This window comes from Pimephales promelas, chromosome 6 (genome assembly GCF_988280905.1).
Source record: "Pimephales promelas chromosome 6, fPimPro1.hap1.1, whole genome shotgun sequence".
NCBI classification, from domain to species: domain Eukaryota; kingdom Metazoa; phylum Chordata; class Actinopteri; order Cypriniformes; family Leuciscidae; genus Pimephales; species Pimephales promelas.
Window position 1 is genome coordinate 9,094,441 of NC_142774.1, and position 17,944 is coordinate 9,112,384.

The 17,944-nt window shown below is 34.3% G+C and overlaps 1 protein-coding gene across 1 annotated transcript in view; it reads left to right on the forward strand.

Moving 5' to 3' along the window:
• Nucleotides 1-17,944, forward strand: part of tbck (TBC1 domain containing kinase) — a 53,092-nt gene that overhangs the window by 153 nt on the left and 34,995 nt on the right. Inside the window, exons 2-20 of the mRNA XM_089132060.1 lie at nucleotides 384-602; nucleotides 3,675-3,747; nucleotides 6,281-6,395; nucleotides 6,862-6,935; nucleotides 7,475-7,616; nucleotides 9,011-9,071; nucleotides 9,219-9,280; nucleotides 9,642-9,703; nucleotides 10,874-11,022; nucleotides 11,133-11,271; nucleotides 11,365-11,464; nucleotides 11,889-11,938; nucleotides 12,022-12,151; nucleotides 13,728-13,826; nucleotides 14,175-14,237; nucleotides 14,520-14,646; nucleotides 15,556-15,606; nucleotides 15,939-16,022; nucleotides 16,328-16,413. Of these exons, the coding sequence (XP_088988186.1) occupies nucleotides 410-602; nucleotides 3,675-3,747; nucleotides 6,281-6,395; nucleotides 6,862-6,935; nucleotides 7,475-7,616; nucleotides 9,011-9,071; nucleotides 9,219-9,280; nucleotides 9,642-9,703; nucleotides 10,874-11,022; nucleotides 11,133-11,271; nucleotides 11,365-11,464; nucleotides 11,889-11,938; nucleotides 12,022-12,151; nucleotides 13,728-13,826; nucleotides 14,175-14,237; nucleotides 14,520-14,646; nucleotides 15,556-15,606; nucleotides 15,939-16,022; nucleotides 16,328-16,413 (1,860 nt within the window). The 5' untranslated portion in view covers nucleotides 384-409. The remainder of the gene's footprint in view (nucleotides 1-383; nucleotides 603-3,674; nucleotides 3,748-6,280; nucleotides 6,396-6,861; nucleotides 6,936-7,474; nucleotides 7,617-9,010; nucleotides 9,072-9,218; nucleotides 9,281-9,641; nucleotides 9,704-10,873; nucleotides 11,023-11,132; nucleotides 11,272-11,364; nucleotides 11,465-11,888; nucleotides 11,939-12,021; nucleotides 12,152-13,727; nucleotides 13,827-14,174; nucleotides 14,238-14,519; nucleotides 14,647-15,555; nucleotides 15,607-15,938; nucleotides 16,023-16,327; nucleotides 16,414-17,944) is intronic.

Consider the following 17,944-nt stretch of genomic DNA (forward strand, 5'->3'; position numbering starts at 1 on the left):
GCTGCTGATTTTATTTTGCGTTTGTAATTCACAGTTCAAAGCGCCAGCAAGCATGCACAAATCCATGTGTGTACAGTATATTTCAATTACATATCAAATAGTAGCAGCTATCGGTTTAGTTTATGGTGTAACGTTAATCATATAAATGACAAGGTATTATGCTATGCTGTAAAATGAAACATACACGTTTTACAGTTATGATTAATCTAGGTTATCCTGATATATTAACTGGTGTAAGTAACTATTTATATTGTATTAAAAAAGAAAACATTATCAGAAATCATCTGAAATCATATCACTGATTTCAGAAATGACAAAGTAATGTACGAAAATCATTTAAAAGCATTCAGCGATAAATAAGTTTATTCTGTGCTCTGTGTCAGTGTGTTTGTTGAGCATCAGGTGAGTCATGAAGCCTCTCAGAGATGCTGAACTGGGGGCCTCCACCTTCTTCGCTTCTCCTCTTCCTCATGATGTGTGTGGCAGCAATGGACTTCCTCTCACCCCAAACTCCATCAAGATCCTGGGACGCTTCCAGATTCTCAAGACCATCACCCATCCCAGACTGTGCCAATATGTGGACATCACCAGAGGGAAGCATGGTATGTATGTTCATGGCTTTCTTGCTTTACTGTGTTTCTCTCAAATATTCGCAAATAAAACCGCCCAGCGGTAATTAATAGTAAATACAGTTTTTTCCACAGATATAACTATAAACATTGCGGCTACTCTCTTAGGATCTTTAAAAAATGTGTTGGCTTTTATCAGAAGTGCTTGTTTTAGCAATAGTGTACCTTGTAAACTGTTGGTTTCATAATTGATGAGATTTGCAACATTGGCACTGTTATTAAACTGAATTGAGCTGGTTTATTTTTATAATTGATAAATTTGTCATGTTCACAGTTATTTGACTGTAAAACTGCTTTGAAACAATCATTCTGTAGGTTATAAAGCACTATGAAAATAAAGTCATCCAATCATAATAGAGCTTTCCAGATCAATACATTTTTTTTGTCCAAAATGTATCAGATTTTAGTAACATTTTACAATAAGGTTTCATTTATTAACATTTAATGTATTAACTAACATGAACTAACCACGACCAATACATTTGTTACAGTATTTATTCATCTTTGTCAACGTTAGGTAATAAAATCCAGCTGTTCATTTTTAGTTTATGTTAACACATTAACTAATGTTTACAAATACACCTTTTGATTTTAATAATGTATTAGTAAATGTTGAAATTAACATTTAACAAAGAAGATTAATAAATGCTGTAGAAGTGCAGTTCATTATTAGTTCATGTTAACTAGTGTTGTTAACTAATGAAACCTTAATGTAAAATGTTACCCAGATTGTTGTCATATCTAGTTGGCTGTCTATTGGACATCCTTCACTGCAGATATTAAAATTAAAAGAAATATCTCATGGCACGTTTTTGCAAGTCATTAATGTTGAAATGTTTTCCATTTTCTTTTAAAGGCACACTATGCAGGAATTCCGTTTTTGTCAAACAGCGACCCCTAGAGTCGCTGTGGAGTACTTGTATTTAATGTTACTGTCGTAAATATCACTCACGCAGAGAAGTTGTTATATCGAGGTACAAATCTTGCATAGGGTGCCTTTAAATAAGAGATCTCGGGGGTGTTTATGGCTTAGCCTACTATGATATTAGACTACGTAATCTATTATAAAAGATAATGAATTTCAAACCTGAACCAAACATTTTTTTCAAAGATCAACAGTCTGTTATTAGTCTTTAGTTTGCCACTGAAAAAACGGCTTGTTGTGGTTCCGGTACACCAGACATGTCAACGAAACGAATTAATGAAAATTTGCTTATCAATGTATATCTAAATTTGCACCTAATCTTTGTAGAACTTCAAAGAAAGATACTGAAAAGATGCTGCAGTTTTTAAAATTTTACCAAACAATAATTGCTCAAGATTTTGCTTTAGTATAATTTTCGGGACAATTAGGGCCGGATTCGGGACAACAGCTTAGATTTCGGGACGTCTGGTCACCCTATGCGTCTCCACTCACGAGATTTGTCAGGGGTGCTCTTGCAAAACTTGCATTGCTGGTTTTACCAAGCTTTACTACCAGGATGATTCGCCCTACTATGAGTTTGTTTACCACCAAATTGACTTTGAAGCTGTTATATTAAGGTACAGTTCTTGCATAGTGTGCCTTTAATGCCTCATCAAGTCTGGTTTTGTTTTCTGGTGCTCTTCAGAGGTTCATTCTCTTTTATCTAGTGATTTTTATCTCTGCGATTTAATGGCATTATTCATATGCGGGAATGTCTCTTTTATCTTTATTTGCTTTATGACTGTTAGTTCAGTATTTATCATGCACAATGCACTTTGGTTCATGCATGAGTGCCCTATGAGATGGATGTATGTAAGTCCTTATGACATTATGCAGATTTATTAGTGTTATAACTTTCTTTCATGTTTGAGAAATGACCTTGAATGCAGGTCATCATCTTGCTGGAGGGAATATTAATTTCTGAGGATATTGAAAAACAGTTTTTAAGTCTTTAGGGAATAGGTTTTTTTCTTCTTCACTGTGCTGATTAAAATGGGAATAGTAAACAAGAATCTTTTATTCTTCAGAGCAGTTGCAGTTGCAAAATAGATATTTTTTTTTAGATATCGTGAGATTTTCTGGATGTTTTTTAGTTGCACACTTGCATGTTGAATATCTTTTCTTGTTGCACTCTTAAAAATCAAAGTACCAAAAGGTTTTTTGTGTGGAAGTGCAATGGAAGTTCTTGAAAGAGTCTCTTTTTTTTAGTGTGAAGAACATTTTGCTAATCTAAAGACCCGTTTGTGTTTTAATGAACTGTGCAATGGAAAGATTCCATGGATGTTAAAAGTTCTTCATCAATGCCTTTAGTTTTGGATGAGAGCTGAACTGAGACGACGATGACATCACTGTTGTCAGTAGAGCTTCTCTGTAGCTGAATTGAACTCATTTCATCCATGAACTTAAGACGGTTATTGAACAGAACAGAAACGACACTGAACTGACTTCAGCTAAACAATGACATTTTCCTAATTTTCTTTTTAGAGCTGCTTTACTGCAGAATTGATGTTAGTTTGCATCATTAAATCATAATTTTTTTTGGAACAATTTGTATTGATTAAAGCACTATATCAATGAAGGTGACTCTCTTTGTTTACCCTGTACATGTGTCGGCGAGCCAATTCCCCGTATTTATCAATAACGTCACAGTTAGTACACCCATGAGCAGTAACCAAATTACCCAGTTTAAAGGGGATAGTTCACCCTTAAGAGTTTCTTTTGTCATTTGAATGCAATCAAACAGTTGACGGTAGCCATTGACTTTCACAGTGTGAAAAAAATACAATTGAACTCAATGGCTCCCGTCAACTGTTTGATTTACAACATTCTTCAACATATCTTCTTTTGTGTTCGACAGAAGAAAGAAACGCATACAGGTTTGGAACAAACTGAGGGCAAGTAAATGAGAAGATTTGAATTTTTGGGTGAACTAACACAAAATACACATAAAAAAATTCTCACGTCGTTAACCTACCGGTAATACAGCAGAGAATAGCAATATTTCAGAGAATGTTTTTTCCCGTGTTTGTTATCTTTTCCAAGTACTTGATTTAAACTCTTTGTTTTTTGTTATTTTGCAGAACGGCTGGTTATTGTTGCTGAGCACTATGAAAAAAGCCTAAAAGATCTTCTGAAGCAGGGGAAACCAGTCAGGTAACCATCAAGACCAACTGAATAATGCACCTCGATGAACGCACACAAGTATGGAAGCTTGTTTCCGCCACTTAATAAAAAAAAATAAATAAATAATTGAGACTTTTTATCTCACAATTGCAGATTTGTGAGTAATAAAGTAGCAATTGCGAGATATAAAGTCACAATTATGAAAAATAAAGTCGCAATTGCGAGAGAAAAAAATACTTTTTACCTCACAATTCTGACTTTTTTCTCACAATTGCGAGTTTACATCTCGCAATTCTAACTTTATAACACAAAATTGCGAGTTTATATCTCGAGATTCTGACATCTTTTCTCAGAATTGTGAGATATAAAGTCGCAATTGTGAGTTATCAGGCCAATTCTAAGGAAAAAAAAAAAGACTTTTCCGACTTTAAAGAAAAATTCTGACTTTAGAACACACAATTACGACTTTATTTCACACAATTTTGACTTTATATCTCGCAATTTAAAAGGTTATAAAGTCAGAATTCCGTGAATTAAAGTCGCAATTGCTTGTTGTAAAGTCAGAATTGAGATATAAACTATTCTGGGGGGAAAAAAGTCAAGTCTTTTTTCCTTAGAATTAGCCTGATAACTCGCAATTGCAAGTTTATATCTCACAATTCTGAGAAAAGATGTCAGAATCTCAAGATATAAACTCACAATTTTGTGTTATAAAGTCAGAATTGTGAGATGGAAACTTGCAATTGTGAGAAGAAAAGTCAGAATTGTGAGATAAAAAGTCGCAATTAACTTTTTTATTTTTCATTCTGTGGTGGAAACAAGCTTCCAAATGTTTGCAAACAAGTGTTCAAATGATTGGGGTCATTTAAAACATTTTTTTTTTAGATAGAAGTCTCACCAAGGCTGCTTTAATTTGATTAGAAATGGCCAAAGCCATTACTCCAATGTTTTCAGTGTCACATGATCTTTCAGAAACCATTCTAATATGCCTATTTACTGCTCAAAAAACATTTATTATTACGCTATAACGAATTTTTTGTTGTCTAGAAGGTTCTGAAATGTTCTGTATTTTCTGAAAGGCATATTTGAACAGTTCATATATTCTTCAGACTTCAGAAGTTTTATCAGTTTTGTTATTTTAAATCTGTTCTACATTATGAGGTTAAAAGACCCATTGGTATTTGTGGCAGAGCTTTTTTTTTGTTGTTCTGAGATTCATTAGTGGTTTGTATCCTCTCATGTGGAAGCTATTGACACCGTTGTCACAGTTGGACAGTTTTTGCAAAGATTTTGTGATAGCATTTGATCGTTGTTTGTGTTATAGCTCACACTATTATGTATAATAACAATATGTTGTGTTAATATTGAAACCATTGGGATCAATATGACAGCTGTTCAAACTTTTGCCATAGACTGAGCAAATGTTGTACTAAAAATAATTGTAAAACAAACAAACTGATTTAAACCAATAAAGCTTCACATTTTAGACAAAATATAAAACATCAAGAGACAATTTACCGTCAAATCAATCAGTCCAGGAACATTTCACTACTCCATTGAATAATCTATTTAGTATTTTCTTATATATACTGTAATGTATTCAATATATTATAGAATATTATGAACATGTTTGTCATCCAGAACTTTCTATGAACTTTGTCTAATAGAAAAAAACACCAGTTTACACTACAGTATATAAGCACTTCATTCAAAACACTGGTTATAATCATTTATTAGTTTATATGACCATCCTTATATTTTAATTCCATATTGCTGTTACAAAAGTTAAATTTTTAGTCTGGTCTGCCTCAGTGGTCTAACAGTGTTCGTTAATGTCAAAATGATTGAGATGACCAATCAAATCAGTAGGTTTCAAATCAGTTTTCTTTTCACAATATCAGAGTGTGAATTCCAGCGCAAAGCGTCAGTTTAATGTCGAAAGACAGTGAAGATGTAAATGCATGTCAACTGTTTAAACTGTCAAAATTTTTACCCACAGTAACATCTAGTAATGCAAACAACTAACATTGTGAACTAACATGAACATTTTTATTAACAAAGGATAATAAATTGCTCTGTGCATTGTTAGTTCAAAATAAACCTTATTGTAAAGTGCTTGCTTACTTTCAGCTCTTTTTTTTCATGCAGTATCAAAACGCACATATACAGTTGTAAAAGCAGCATTCCTAGCTAAACCAGTGCTATATTTCCAATAACTGAACAGACTGCTCATATTCTGCCATCTACTGTCTAAATCAGACTGTTTATTTTGAATGAATGCACTTAAATGAATTCAAAGGGCATTATAGAGTATTTTGCCATGCTATTTCTAATGTGTAGCATTGGATTATACCTTTTATTTGACTTCACGGTGCCTTATTCAACCTATACCTTATGGCATAGGTTAATGTGTATACCATAATTACTTAAATTTATATATTACTTTTGTACAGATTGAGTGAGATTGAATTTCAGTTTGACTTGATTATGACACTGACATCACTAGAAAATTAATATAAATATTAAATTGACTCATTTTCGGATGTTGTTGTCTCTCGCTTAGTCCAGAGATGGTGCTTCACATTGCCTATGAAGTGCTAGAAGGTTTGGAGTTCATGAATAAACATGGCATGGTTCACCGCGCCTTGTCTCCCAACAATGTTCTATTGGATCGTGAGGTATGTGGAATCACCGAAGTTTATTGAGAAGTCATTGGCATGCTGCATGATGTACAATTTGTTTTTTTTAATTTTTAATTTAATTTTAATTTAATTTTAATTTAAGTTGATTTTAATTTATTTTAATTTTATTTAATTTTATTTAATTTTAATTGTATTTTAATTTTATTTAATTTTGTTTAATTTATATTCATTTAATTGGATTTTGTTTTTATTTTATTTATTCATTTATTTTTTATATATAATTCTAACCTGTAATTATTGTTGCTCAAAAATGTAATAATAAAATTCATAGCTGTTGTTTAAGAGTTTTATAAAGAAATGAATAATTCTGATAAACTTAACAGTATACCCAACAGGTATAAAACAATATGAAGTTTGTCAGAACTATCAGTTTCTTATTGATACCATCTTGCTTTCAACTCATTTTCATGGAATGAAATGTTCTTTTTTACTAACTCAACAGGGTAAAGTGAAGTTGGCCAAATTCGGCCTATATCATATGACCGACCACGGAGCAGATGTTGACTTCCCTATTGGGTACGTCATTCAGCTATAATGTTTTCCATTTGTTTCCTGCCGTATCCTCATATTCCTCAAAATGAAACTCACGTGCTTTTGTGTCTATATAAGGGTACAGATAACATCTCGGCATCATTATCCGAGCAGAAAGTCAAGGCGAGCTTTAAATCTCGTCCGCCGTCTCTTTAAGATGCATTGTGGCTCTGAACCGAAGCGCCTGCTTTTCATGAAAAAAAAGATCAATGGGTCACGCTGTACTCTCATAATAAAGAAAGATGAACTAACATTAGATGTGCATCATTGTGGCTCATCTTTGTTTTGATCAAAAGCAGATCCTGGATATCAAAGCGGCTTCCTTATGTGGCATCCTAAATATCCTGATCTGAGTGGCACGACCAGGAGCCCTCATGTTCTCTAAGGGGGCTGTCTTATAATATCCGGTTGTGATTTGGGTTTTGTGGGACACTTCTTTTGTTATCTGGCATCACAAGGGCTACATCTGCTCTCTGTCAGACCTTTCCAGCAACCGTGTCATCTGTTCCTTTCTGTTTTCGTAGGTATCCATCTTACCTGCCTCCAGAGGTTATCGCTCAAGGCTGTCTGTATTCCAGCGACCCCTCGATCATTGAGGCCCCGCTTCCTTCGGGGCCCAAAACAGACGTTTGGTCTCTCGGGGTGCTTCTGTTTGAACTCTGTGTGGTACGCTGTCTGAGTTTTCATACATTCAGCTCAACAAGGACTAAACTGAATTTTACATTAATGCAAATCATTTGTTTTTTACCACCAGGATATTAATAATTTACAATGTTACATATATTATATATTCTTTATAAACATAGTTTTTCTCAGGTTTCACTTACTTGACATATTTATGCATGTGTATCAGATAAAGGAAGTAAAATGTATAAGTTACTTTTCCCATAAAATAATCCATTGAATGTAAATGTTGTTTATTGCAAAATGTCCTGAAAGGCCTTTAAAAAAAAAAAAAACTGTTTAAATACACTGAATAATAGATATACAGACAGACAGACAGACCGACAGGCAGACAGACAGGCAGACAGATAGATAGACTGACAGACAGACAGACAGGCAGATAGACAGACAGACAGACAGGCAGATAGACAGAAAGACAGACAGACAGATAGACAGACAGACCGACCGACAGGCAGGCAGACAGACAGACAGATAGATAGACAGACAGACAGACAGACAGGCAGACAGATAGACAGAAAGACAGACAGACCGACAGGCAGGCAGGCAGACTGACTGACAGACAGGCAGACAGATAGATAGAGTGACAGACAGACAGACAGACAGACAGACAGGCAGATAGACAGACAGACAGGCAGATAGACAGACAGGCAGACAGACAGACCGACAGACAGACCAACAGACAGACGGACAGACAGACAGACCGACAGACAGACAGACCGACAGACGGACCGACAGATGGATAGATAAACATGCAGATAGATAGATAGATAGATACACAGACAGACAGACAGACAGACAGACACAGGCAGATAGGTAGACAGACAGACAGACAGGCAGATAGATAGACAGACAGACAGACAGGCAGGCAGACAGACAGACAGACAGACAGATAGACAGACAGACAGACCGACAGGCAGGCAGACAGACAGACAGGCAGACAGATAGATAGACAGACAGAAAGACTGACAGACAGGCAGATAGACAGACAGACAGGCAGACAGATAGATAGACAGACAGACAGACTGACAGACAGGCAGATAGACAGACAGACAGGCAGACAGATAGACAGAAAGACAGACAGATAGACAGACAGACAGACAGGCAGGCAGACAGACAGACAGATAGACAGACCGACCGACAGGCAGGCAGACAGACAGACAGGCAGACAGATAGATAGACAGACAGACAGACTGACTGACTGACAGACAGACAGGCAGATAGATAGACAGACAGACAGACAGACAGATTACTGCAGAATACTGCTTACTGCAGAATTATTAACTTTCATTGGTCAGTTTTACTGAGTTTTTAACTGTGATCACAAAGATTCTATAACATTTACCATTCAATTCCATGTGACTTGTTTTGTTCAATAGGGAAGGCAGATTCTGCAGAACATTGATATTAGTGAGAGAATGAAATTCATCATCACCTTAGGTGAGTTCATATTTACATTACACTTTTCATCTATTCACATTACATTATTTTGCCCATATTCTGTTGTAAGGAATTTCACCATTAGCATATCTCTGAGTTTTTAATATTTTAATTTTTAATTTATTTTTTGGATCTTATTTTCTACAGGATGCATGGACGACATAATCACGGTTCTTGCTGAGGAACACGGGTGCTTGGATACTGTTAAGGTAAGTTTGCTTGTCTTATTGGATAGTCTTTTGTATTTCCACATAACCTTCCATACAAAGATAGATCTCAATTTGATTATTTTTGTTTTCTAATCCTTTTATTGCAGAAAAGTACACATTAAGAGTCACAGTAAGATGTGGTTTATCTTAGTGCTTTCATCTTTAAGGGATTTTACTTTAAACGGTTTACTTTGAAACCTCTCGGATAAACTCTTCTTAGCTTGACACTGATCGCTCACTGGTCGTATGGCTAATGTTTTCCAAATGTCCTCATAAAACCTCACTTTCAGTGGGGTTTATAGCATGAATGGCTTTGTTTCATGTTATACTAATATTCTTGTCTCTGACTTTTTTCCCCCAGGATCTGCCTGAAAATGTGCAGGCTTTATTGAGGAAATGCCTGACGTTTCTCCCTTCAAAAAGGTAGCCTGTCCACATCCTTTATCATTTCTTTATTAAAAAAGCAAACAAAAAAAACCTCTCTTATCTTTCAAAGCTTTTCGTGCAGTCAGAACGGACGGGTTGGCAGTATGTCATCATTAAACCAGGAAATCTCGTATCTCTTTTTAATTCTTGAACAAATACAAGGACTGTTTTTATAGACATGAAATGATCACTTTCTTAGTGATGGGTAATATTGTTGTATTTTTCATTTGATACTCAAATGTGCATATAAATTGAATAAATACAAATTATGATAATTATATAAATTATAAAAAAAAAACAATTATATATATACTCTATTTGAGATTATAGTTACAATAATTTTTACAAAGAAGATGCAAAAATTATGAACAAATTTTAATGAATACTCAATACTCAATAATACTATCCCTACCGAAACAACACAGCAATAAAGTCAATAGTCAGAGTCAATATAATGTCTATAAATGATTAGTATATAAATAATGACAAGAATACAGATTATTAATAATTTATTTATATATATATATATATAATAGGCACCAATATGATAATTTTGGCTGATACCGATAATTCTTTATATTTGGATGCCGATAACCGATATTGACCGATAAATCTCGAAAGTTGTATGAAAATGTATGTTTTACAATTTGCAGTATGACGTAATCCATTGCTAAATGGTTCATCATAGACTAGCTAACCATAAAGCTAGCTAATGCCACTATCATCAGTCTGTTCTATTGTGACAATAAAATAAACTTTTAGAAAGTTTCTTTTTAAAATGCATTATCATATTATTTTGGTTAAAACTCATAAATAACTACAAATAACTAATGTTAGGGAAATCTGTTAATGTTTTGTTGCGCCTTTCTGAAATAATAATAAAAAAAATAAATATCGGCCGATATATCGGCATAACGGATTTTAAAACCAAAAAATATTTGTATCGGTATCGGCCTTCAAAATCCTTTATCGGTCGGGGTCTAGTTTTTTTTTTTTTTTTTTTGATTGTAAAAATTCTATATTTCACAAAGCCTTAGTTGTTTGCATTGGTCTAATTGAATCGTCATGTTACTGGAAGTGATTTGCTATCTTTTAATTATGAATAGAGACAGTATGTGAATAAACAGAGCAGGGCAAACTTATGCTTAATTGTTCCTGTCCTTTCAGAGCCACCCCAGCCGAGCTTCTGGGAGACCCTGTGTTTGAGAGCATGTCCTGTCAGTACACACCCTACCAGTGCCCCGTGCGTCTGTTCGCTGCCGCCCCGCGCTGTGCACATTTAGAGCTTCCTGAGGACATCAGCGAACTCTGTAAAGGTTCGGCTCACCAGAACTCGCACTAGAGAAAAATGTTCAAAATCGTTTTAATGACTGTAAAAACTAAATGCTACAAATTAGGTTAATGACTCTTCCGCTGTGTTGTGTAGATGAGGGAGAGAACTACCTGGTAGAGAGAGGCATAGATGAGGTGTATCACCTGTGGTGTCTGGCAGGAGGAGACCTAGAGAAAGAGCTGACCAATCAAGAGATCATCCAGTCAAAACCTCCCGTCTGCACCCTTCCCAAGTACCCGCATTCATTAGCATCACAGCTTCACCATTATTTCAGGGTGCAGAATAAGCTAACTTGTTACCATTGTCAAATGTGTTTGTTCTTTAGGTTCATTTTGGAGGATGGCGAGTCTTTTGGTCAAGGCCGGGACAGAAGTTTCCTTCTGGATGACACAACTGTGACACTTTCTCTTTATCAGCTCAAAAATGTTAGTGTGTTTGCTTGTATGGTCCATCAAATGTAAAAAGAAAAACTGTATATTGTTATAATTAACTCTTTTTTTTTTTTCCTAAAGCATTATCATACTTTATCTTTTAGGGGTCATTTCTTAATTCTTGCCAAATTTGGTGTGCGATCAATTTGAATGGTGGATTTGCTCGACCGAATATGGTGAAAAGGTTCTCAGCCAATCAGATCCGAGAAGCAGAATTTTAAAGAAACAAAAAAACATACATTTGGAAAAAAAAAAAAAAAAATTGAATGTCTTTTTACAAATTTGGTTGTTGAGTTTTGAAACTGAATCTGGACAATATTGGTGCTGTTTATTGGTGCCCCATATTATTTTATTTCTAACAAATCCCCCCAAAATGATGTAATTTGTCCTGTTAAACACTTCTGATCTGTCATTGTAGAGACTGAAGGACGTTGCTGGAGAGACGTTCTATCCGTTATTGGAAGATGAGTAAGAAATGTTCTCTTGTTCATTATCTCTGCTTGTGTTCAGTATTCTGGTGTGTTTGGCAGCATGTCCCGTGTGTCCCGCAGGCAATCCAGCCTGCCTCAGTCTAACAGCAGTAATGAACTGTCTGCCACCGTCACACTGCCCCTCATTATCCGGGAGAGAGATACCGAGTACCAGCTCACCCGCATTGTCCTCTTCGACAGACTGCTCAAGGTCCTTTACACACACACACAGTTTCTGAAAATGACCATATAAGAATAGCTGATGCAATCACCTAATAATGGATGTCCACCCACAGGGAAAATGGTTCATAAAGATTCTATATTATGTGCTTTTTTTCATCTAAAAATGTAAAAGTTTTTTTTTTTGAGGTTAGTTTTAGGGTTTGCGTTATTGACATTTTTATAAAGACCGCAAAAACTGTTGAATGTAAAACAAATTTTGTCCTTTTGAAACCTTTTTTTTGTTTGATGATAGCTGATAGATTCATAGTAATATACTTCATCTGCTCGTGGATTGAGTTTTAACACGGCTGCTAATACTGTAAAATAAATGAACTGTATAAAATAAATAAATAAATAAATAAATAAGTGCAGGCTGCAAAACTACCATGATGAACAAATATTTTACGGTTTAAATAATAAATGGTTTTATTTTGCTTAAAGATTAAGGTTTTTAACTTCAGGATGTTATTTTTTATGAGAATTAAACACATTTTCTCCCCCAGAAATCTCATTATTCGAAAGCATTCCTTTATACTGAATAATAATTCTCAGATTTTCATTTCTTTCTTTCTTTCTTTCTTTCTTTCTTTCTTTCTTTCTTTCTTTCTTTCTTTCTTTCTTTCTTTCTTTCTTTCTTTCTTTCTTTCTTTCTTTCTTTCTTTCTTTCTTTCTTTCTTTCTTTCCTTCCTTCTTTCTTTCTTTCTTTCTTTCCTTCCTTCTTTCTTTCTTTCTTTCTTTCTTTCTTTCTTTCTTTCTTTCCTTCTATCTTTACATCTATCTTTCTTTACTTCCTTCTTTTTCCATCTTTCTTTCCTTCTATCTTTCCTTTTTTTAGTTCTTTCATTCTTTCTTTCCTTTCATTTTTCTTTCTTTCCACCTTTCCTTCTTTCTGTCCTTCTTTCCTTCTTTCTTTCTTTACTTCTTTCTTTCCTTCCATCTTTCTTTCTTTCCTTCTATCTTTCTTTCCATCTTTCTTTCCTTCTTTCCTTCCATCTTTATGTCTTTTTTTCTTTCTTTCTTTCTTTCTTCTATCTTTACATCGATCTTTACGTCTATCTTTCTTTCTTTCCTTCCTTCTTTCTTTCCATCTTTCTTTCCTTCTGTCCTTCTTTCTTTCTTTCTTTCTTTCTTTCTTTCTTTCTTTCTTTCTTTCTTTCTTTCTTTCTTTCTTTCTTTCTTTCCATATTTCTTTCCTTTTTCCTTCTATCTTTACATCTATCTTTACGTCTCATCTCTTCTTTCCTTCCATTTTTCTTTCTTTCCACCTTTCCTTCTTTCTTTACTTCTTTCTTTCCTTCTATCTTTCTTTCCATCCTTCTTTCCTTCTATCTTTCTTTCTTTCTTTCTTTCTTTCTTTCTTTCTTTCTTTCTTTCTTTCTTTCTTTCTTTCTTTCTTTCTTTCTTTCTTTCTTTCTTTCTTTCTTTCTGTCCTTCTTCTTTCTTTCCTTCTTTCCATTTTATTTCAATCTTTCTTCCTTTCTTCTTTTCCATCTTTCTTTCACAACAGATCTTATGAGATTCCCTGGTGTAATAATGAAATAAATATTTTGTGATAATTCTTTTAGGCGTACCCATACAAGAAGAACCAGGTGTGGAGGGAGGCGAGGGTTGACATTCCTCCTCTTCTGAGGGGTCTGGCCTGGGCAGCCTTACTAGGAGTGGAGGTACCAACAAATACTGCATTTTACACCAAGGAACAGATTGTTCCTTCATGTTGTTGTTCAGCAGTAGGCATTTTACGACCTTTACAACAGGGAACTTTTAATTCCTTTTGAGTCAAATCAAAATGTTGATGCATTTGCCTACTAAAAAGCATGCTTGGCATTTTTTGGTCATTAATGGACTATTGATTCCTGTGTTTGCTTTGTGTGTACAATCCAATGTTGACAAAATCAATGCACATTTCACTTTTAAGCATTGACCTTTTCCATTGTATTAGTAAACATTCCTTTTAGTGCTACACTCCTATTTTTATTCCCACATTCAAATCAGTATATATATAACTCCCACAGGGGGATATCCAATCGAAATATGACGGCATCGATAAGGACACGCCCATCCCCACTGATAGACAGGTGAGAATCACTTCCATGTGTTTGATAGTCTTTGTGTTGATTAAGATTATTGAAAAACTGAATAATTCACCAGGCTATTGAATAATTCACTTTGTTTGTGGAGTTCCTGTCTTCACCTTTAAGCCTGGTTATGATTTTACTATTCACTGCTGAATATTTCAAACGATCCAGGAGCAAACAGCGCTGACGGAGACATGTCATGCCCACCTCATCTGACTTCATTTAAGACTGCAGCTTTTATGCATTAGAAGCTTTAGAGGTTTATTATCATTTGTGACACAGATTGAAGTGGACATCCCTCGCTGTCACCAGTACGATGAGCTGTTGTCGTCGCCTCAGGGTCACGTCAAGTTTCGGCGGGTGCTCAAGGCCTGGGTGGTGTCTCATCCTGATCTGGTGTACTGGCAAGGTGATGGAGCAATAGTTGGGTGGGGTCATATGCACGGTTTCTTCTTCCTGCCACTAGATGGCAGCAAAGCCTTTGTAACAGATATCTTTACGTTCTGGTGGCCTTAAAGTTCTTACTATCTGATAAAGATAACAGATCAAATCAAGTGTGTGCGCTGATGTGATTTATTAATGTCTGTGCAAGTCTCACAACCTGTGAAGAACATCTCTGGGTCATATTTTTCCCTAATGCAATGAAAAGTAATCAGAAATGATCATTTCCATATTTCGAGTATAATTATAATTAAGCTGATTTTAAGACCATCAGGTGTTTTTCATTGTGGCATTTATTATCATTACAATTATGCCCCCCCCCCCCACACACACACACACAATTATAATTATGTCGATTTTTTTTTTTTTAGCAAATTGTCATGATGCTTTATTTTAGTTAAAATTCATTTTATTTTTGCTCTGTTTTCAGGATGCTATTTTTATTAGAATTAAACACTAGAAGAGTGTAATGAATTCTTTTCCCCCCTACAATTCAAAGGAAAATGATACGATATTATATTTTCCATAAAGAAAATAAAATAATTCTTATCATGATTTGTAATTTATCATGAAAGAAAATGTGCAGTTTGCAGTTTATTTGTAATTCCCTTTATTCAGAAAAATAACTTATATTTTCATTACTGTAATACAATGCTGATTTTCATGAGCATCAGTAAAGACAATATAATAAATATTGCCATGATGTATCAGTTTAAATAATTTTTCCTATTAATTTAGTTATTTCAAAATCTTTACTCTCCTAAAATAGGCTTGACTATTTTTTATTTTTTTTTATTATATATATATATTTTTTTTTCTTCTTTTTTTCCCCTATATTTATGTGTTGATGACTCTCTTATTGACGTTTTTGCTTTAGGCCTGGATTCGCTTTGCGCTCCTTTCCTGTATCTAAACTTCAACAACGAAGGTAAGATCTCTGAGTGATGGTTTACAATGAGGTCCATTAGTTAATGTTTGTTAATGTATTAACTGTCATTAACTAAATAATGAGCATTACACTGTTTGGTAATCTTTTTTAACCTTAGTTCATTGTTACCTCAGGTCCATTAAATAATATTAACAAATACAACTTTTGATTTTAATAATGTGTCAGTTAATGTTGAATTCAAAAATGAACTAATATTAAAGCTTTATAATTATGTTTCATTATTGGTTCATGTTAACCTATGTGTGTTACTGATTTTTTTTAAATTTAAAAACATACTTCCTCATATTAGCCTAATTTTTTTTTTCTCCTAGCTCTTGCATATGCATGCATGTCAGCCTTCATCCCCAAATATCTGTACAATTTCTTCCTGAAGGACAACTCGCATGTTATACAAGGTAATGTGATTTTTTTTTTTGTCCCACCATGAAGAATATGACTACAGTACTGGATTGAGAGCATGCGATTTACAGTGCAATGATGTTTGCAGCTGTTTCTTAAGAACCTTTAAGACACTACAGTGATTACAAACACTCAAAAGATTTGTTGTTGAGTTTTGCTTGCTCAGCTGTCAGCACTTCAGCAGCAGAATTGCTTTGTTTTGCTCTCTGACTGAGCTTTGAGCAAAGTCTGTGTCCTGCCATGGGTATAATGTGGTAAAAGTGTTTCTGGCTGAAGTACAAACGCCTCTTTACTTCTCCAGAATATCTGACGGTCTTCTCGCAGATGATTGCCTTCCATGACCCTGAGCTCGGCAACCACCTGAACGAGATCGGATTCATACCTGATGTAAGTGTCCTCCTGAGATAAATATTTCAAAAACAACATGAAATCACGTTCAAATCGAAACAAAACTCACCCTATATTTACTATGTCATGCCCCATGACATCAGTATTTTAATTGTATGGCTTTTAGTTCATTCCTGTTAGGTTTGAGTGTCATTTCTGTGGTAGTTTTCTCCTAAAACAAGTGTTTCCATTGCCAGAGTGGAAAAGTAATGGGCAGTATTGTGTCTAAAACGTAATTTTATATTTAAAATAAAATAAAATAATGATAAAAATAATGATTTTGGATTTTTTTATTTAGAAAATAGTAGTAGTTTAGTTTATTTATATATTTATTTATTCAATGTAAACAATAATATATTTTAATAATAAGAATGTAATTATTTTATTATAATAATTGTTGTACTTGTAATAATGATATTCTATTTTTATTAAAATCTTACTTTACTATTCCTTTTATTACTAGTAAATTATTAATAATTAAATTTTATCAACAATTTTCTATCATAATATTAATATCAATAATAAATAATTTAATAAAATTGTTTTTTTTTTCTAGTTGTAGGGCTGTGAAACAATTAATTGTGATTAATCACATCCAAAATAAAAGTTTGTGTTTACATAAAACATGTGTGTGAACTGCGTATAGTTATTTTGTATATAACACATTTTTCTTAAATATATACATGTATGTTTGTGTATTTATATATTCAAAATAATTATACACAGTTCGCACAAATATATTATGTAAACACATACTTTTATTTTGGATGTGATTAATCAGGATTAATCGTTTCACGGCCCTATTATTTAGTTTTAGTTACTTTGAGTGTATATGGCCACTTTATATATAATTGTCTCATACTAGAATTTCTAACAGCAGAAAGGCTTCTGATTACGGATGTACGGATTTTTAGGGTTCGTACAGTCATGAAAACCTAGAAAAGTCCTGGAAATTTGTTCCACAAATATCTATATAATAAAACATGTTTAATTCGTAATATTGGTTAAACTAATTCTGTCACGTGACGTTATGTTCCCTGTTCTCTCTCTGGCAAGCTTGTACTTATTTTGTATGATTATGAAACCACACACAGTAGCTTGTCATCAACTTTAGTAAAGATATGCTGTTGTAAATTTGAACATGGATTTTTACTATTGACATTCATACGGATGTTTGGTCGGTTAGTCGACTCCTGAATATTTGCCTCAAAAGTCATGCAAATTTATTGGTACACACATATGAGCAAGGGAGCGATTAACGTGGGTTTAGACGGGTAAATCTGTCTCCAGGGCATGGTAGCGTCTTAATCCGTCCCTGGTATTAGCCCTGGTTTTTGACAGCAGATCCTTTCCTGAGTGATGCATTCTGGTCCCGTCACACATCAGATCTTCTCTTTTATTCATAGTTGTGCTCACACACACCGCTGACCCTGAGATTTGAGCTCTGGCCAAGTTTTCCACAAGCACTGACAGACCGGAACATTCTGGGACTCACAAACTCCCCTCTCTATTTTTTTTTTAAATGCCGGGT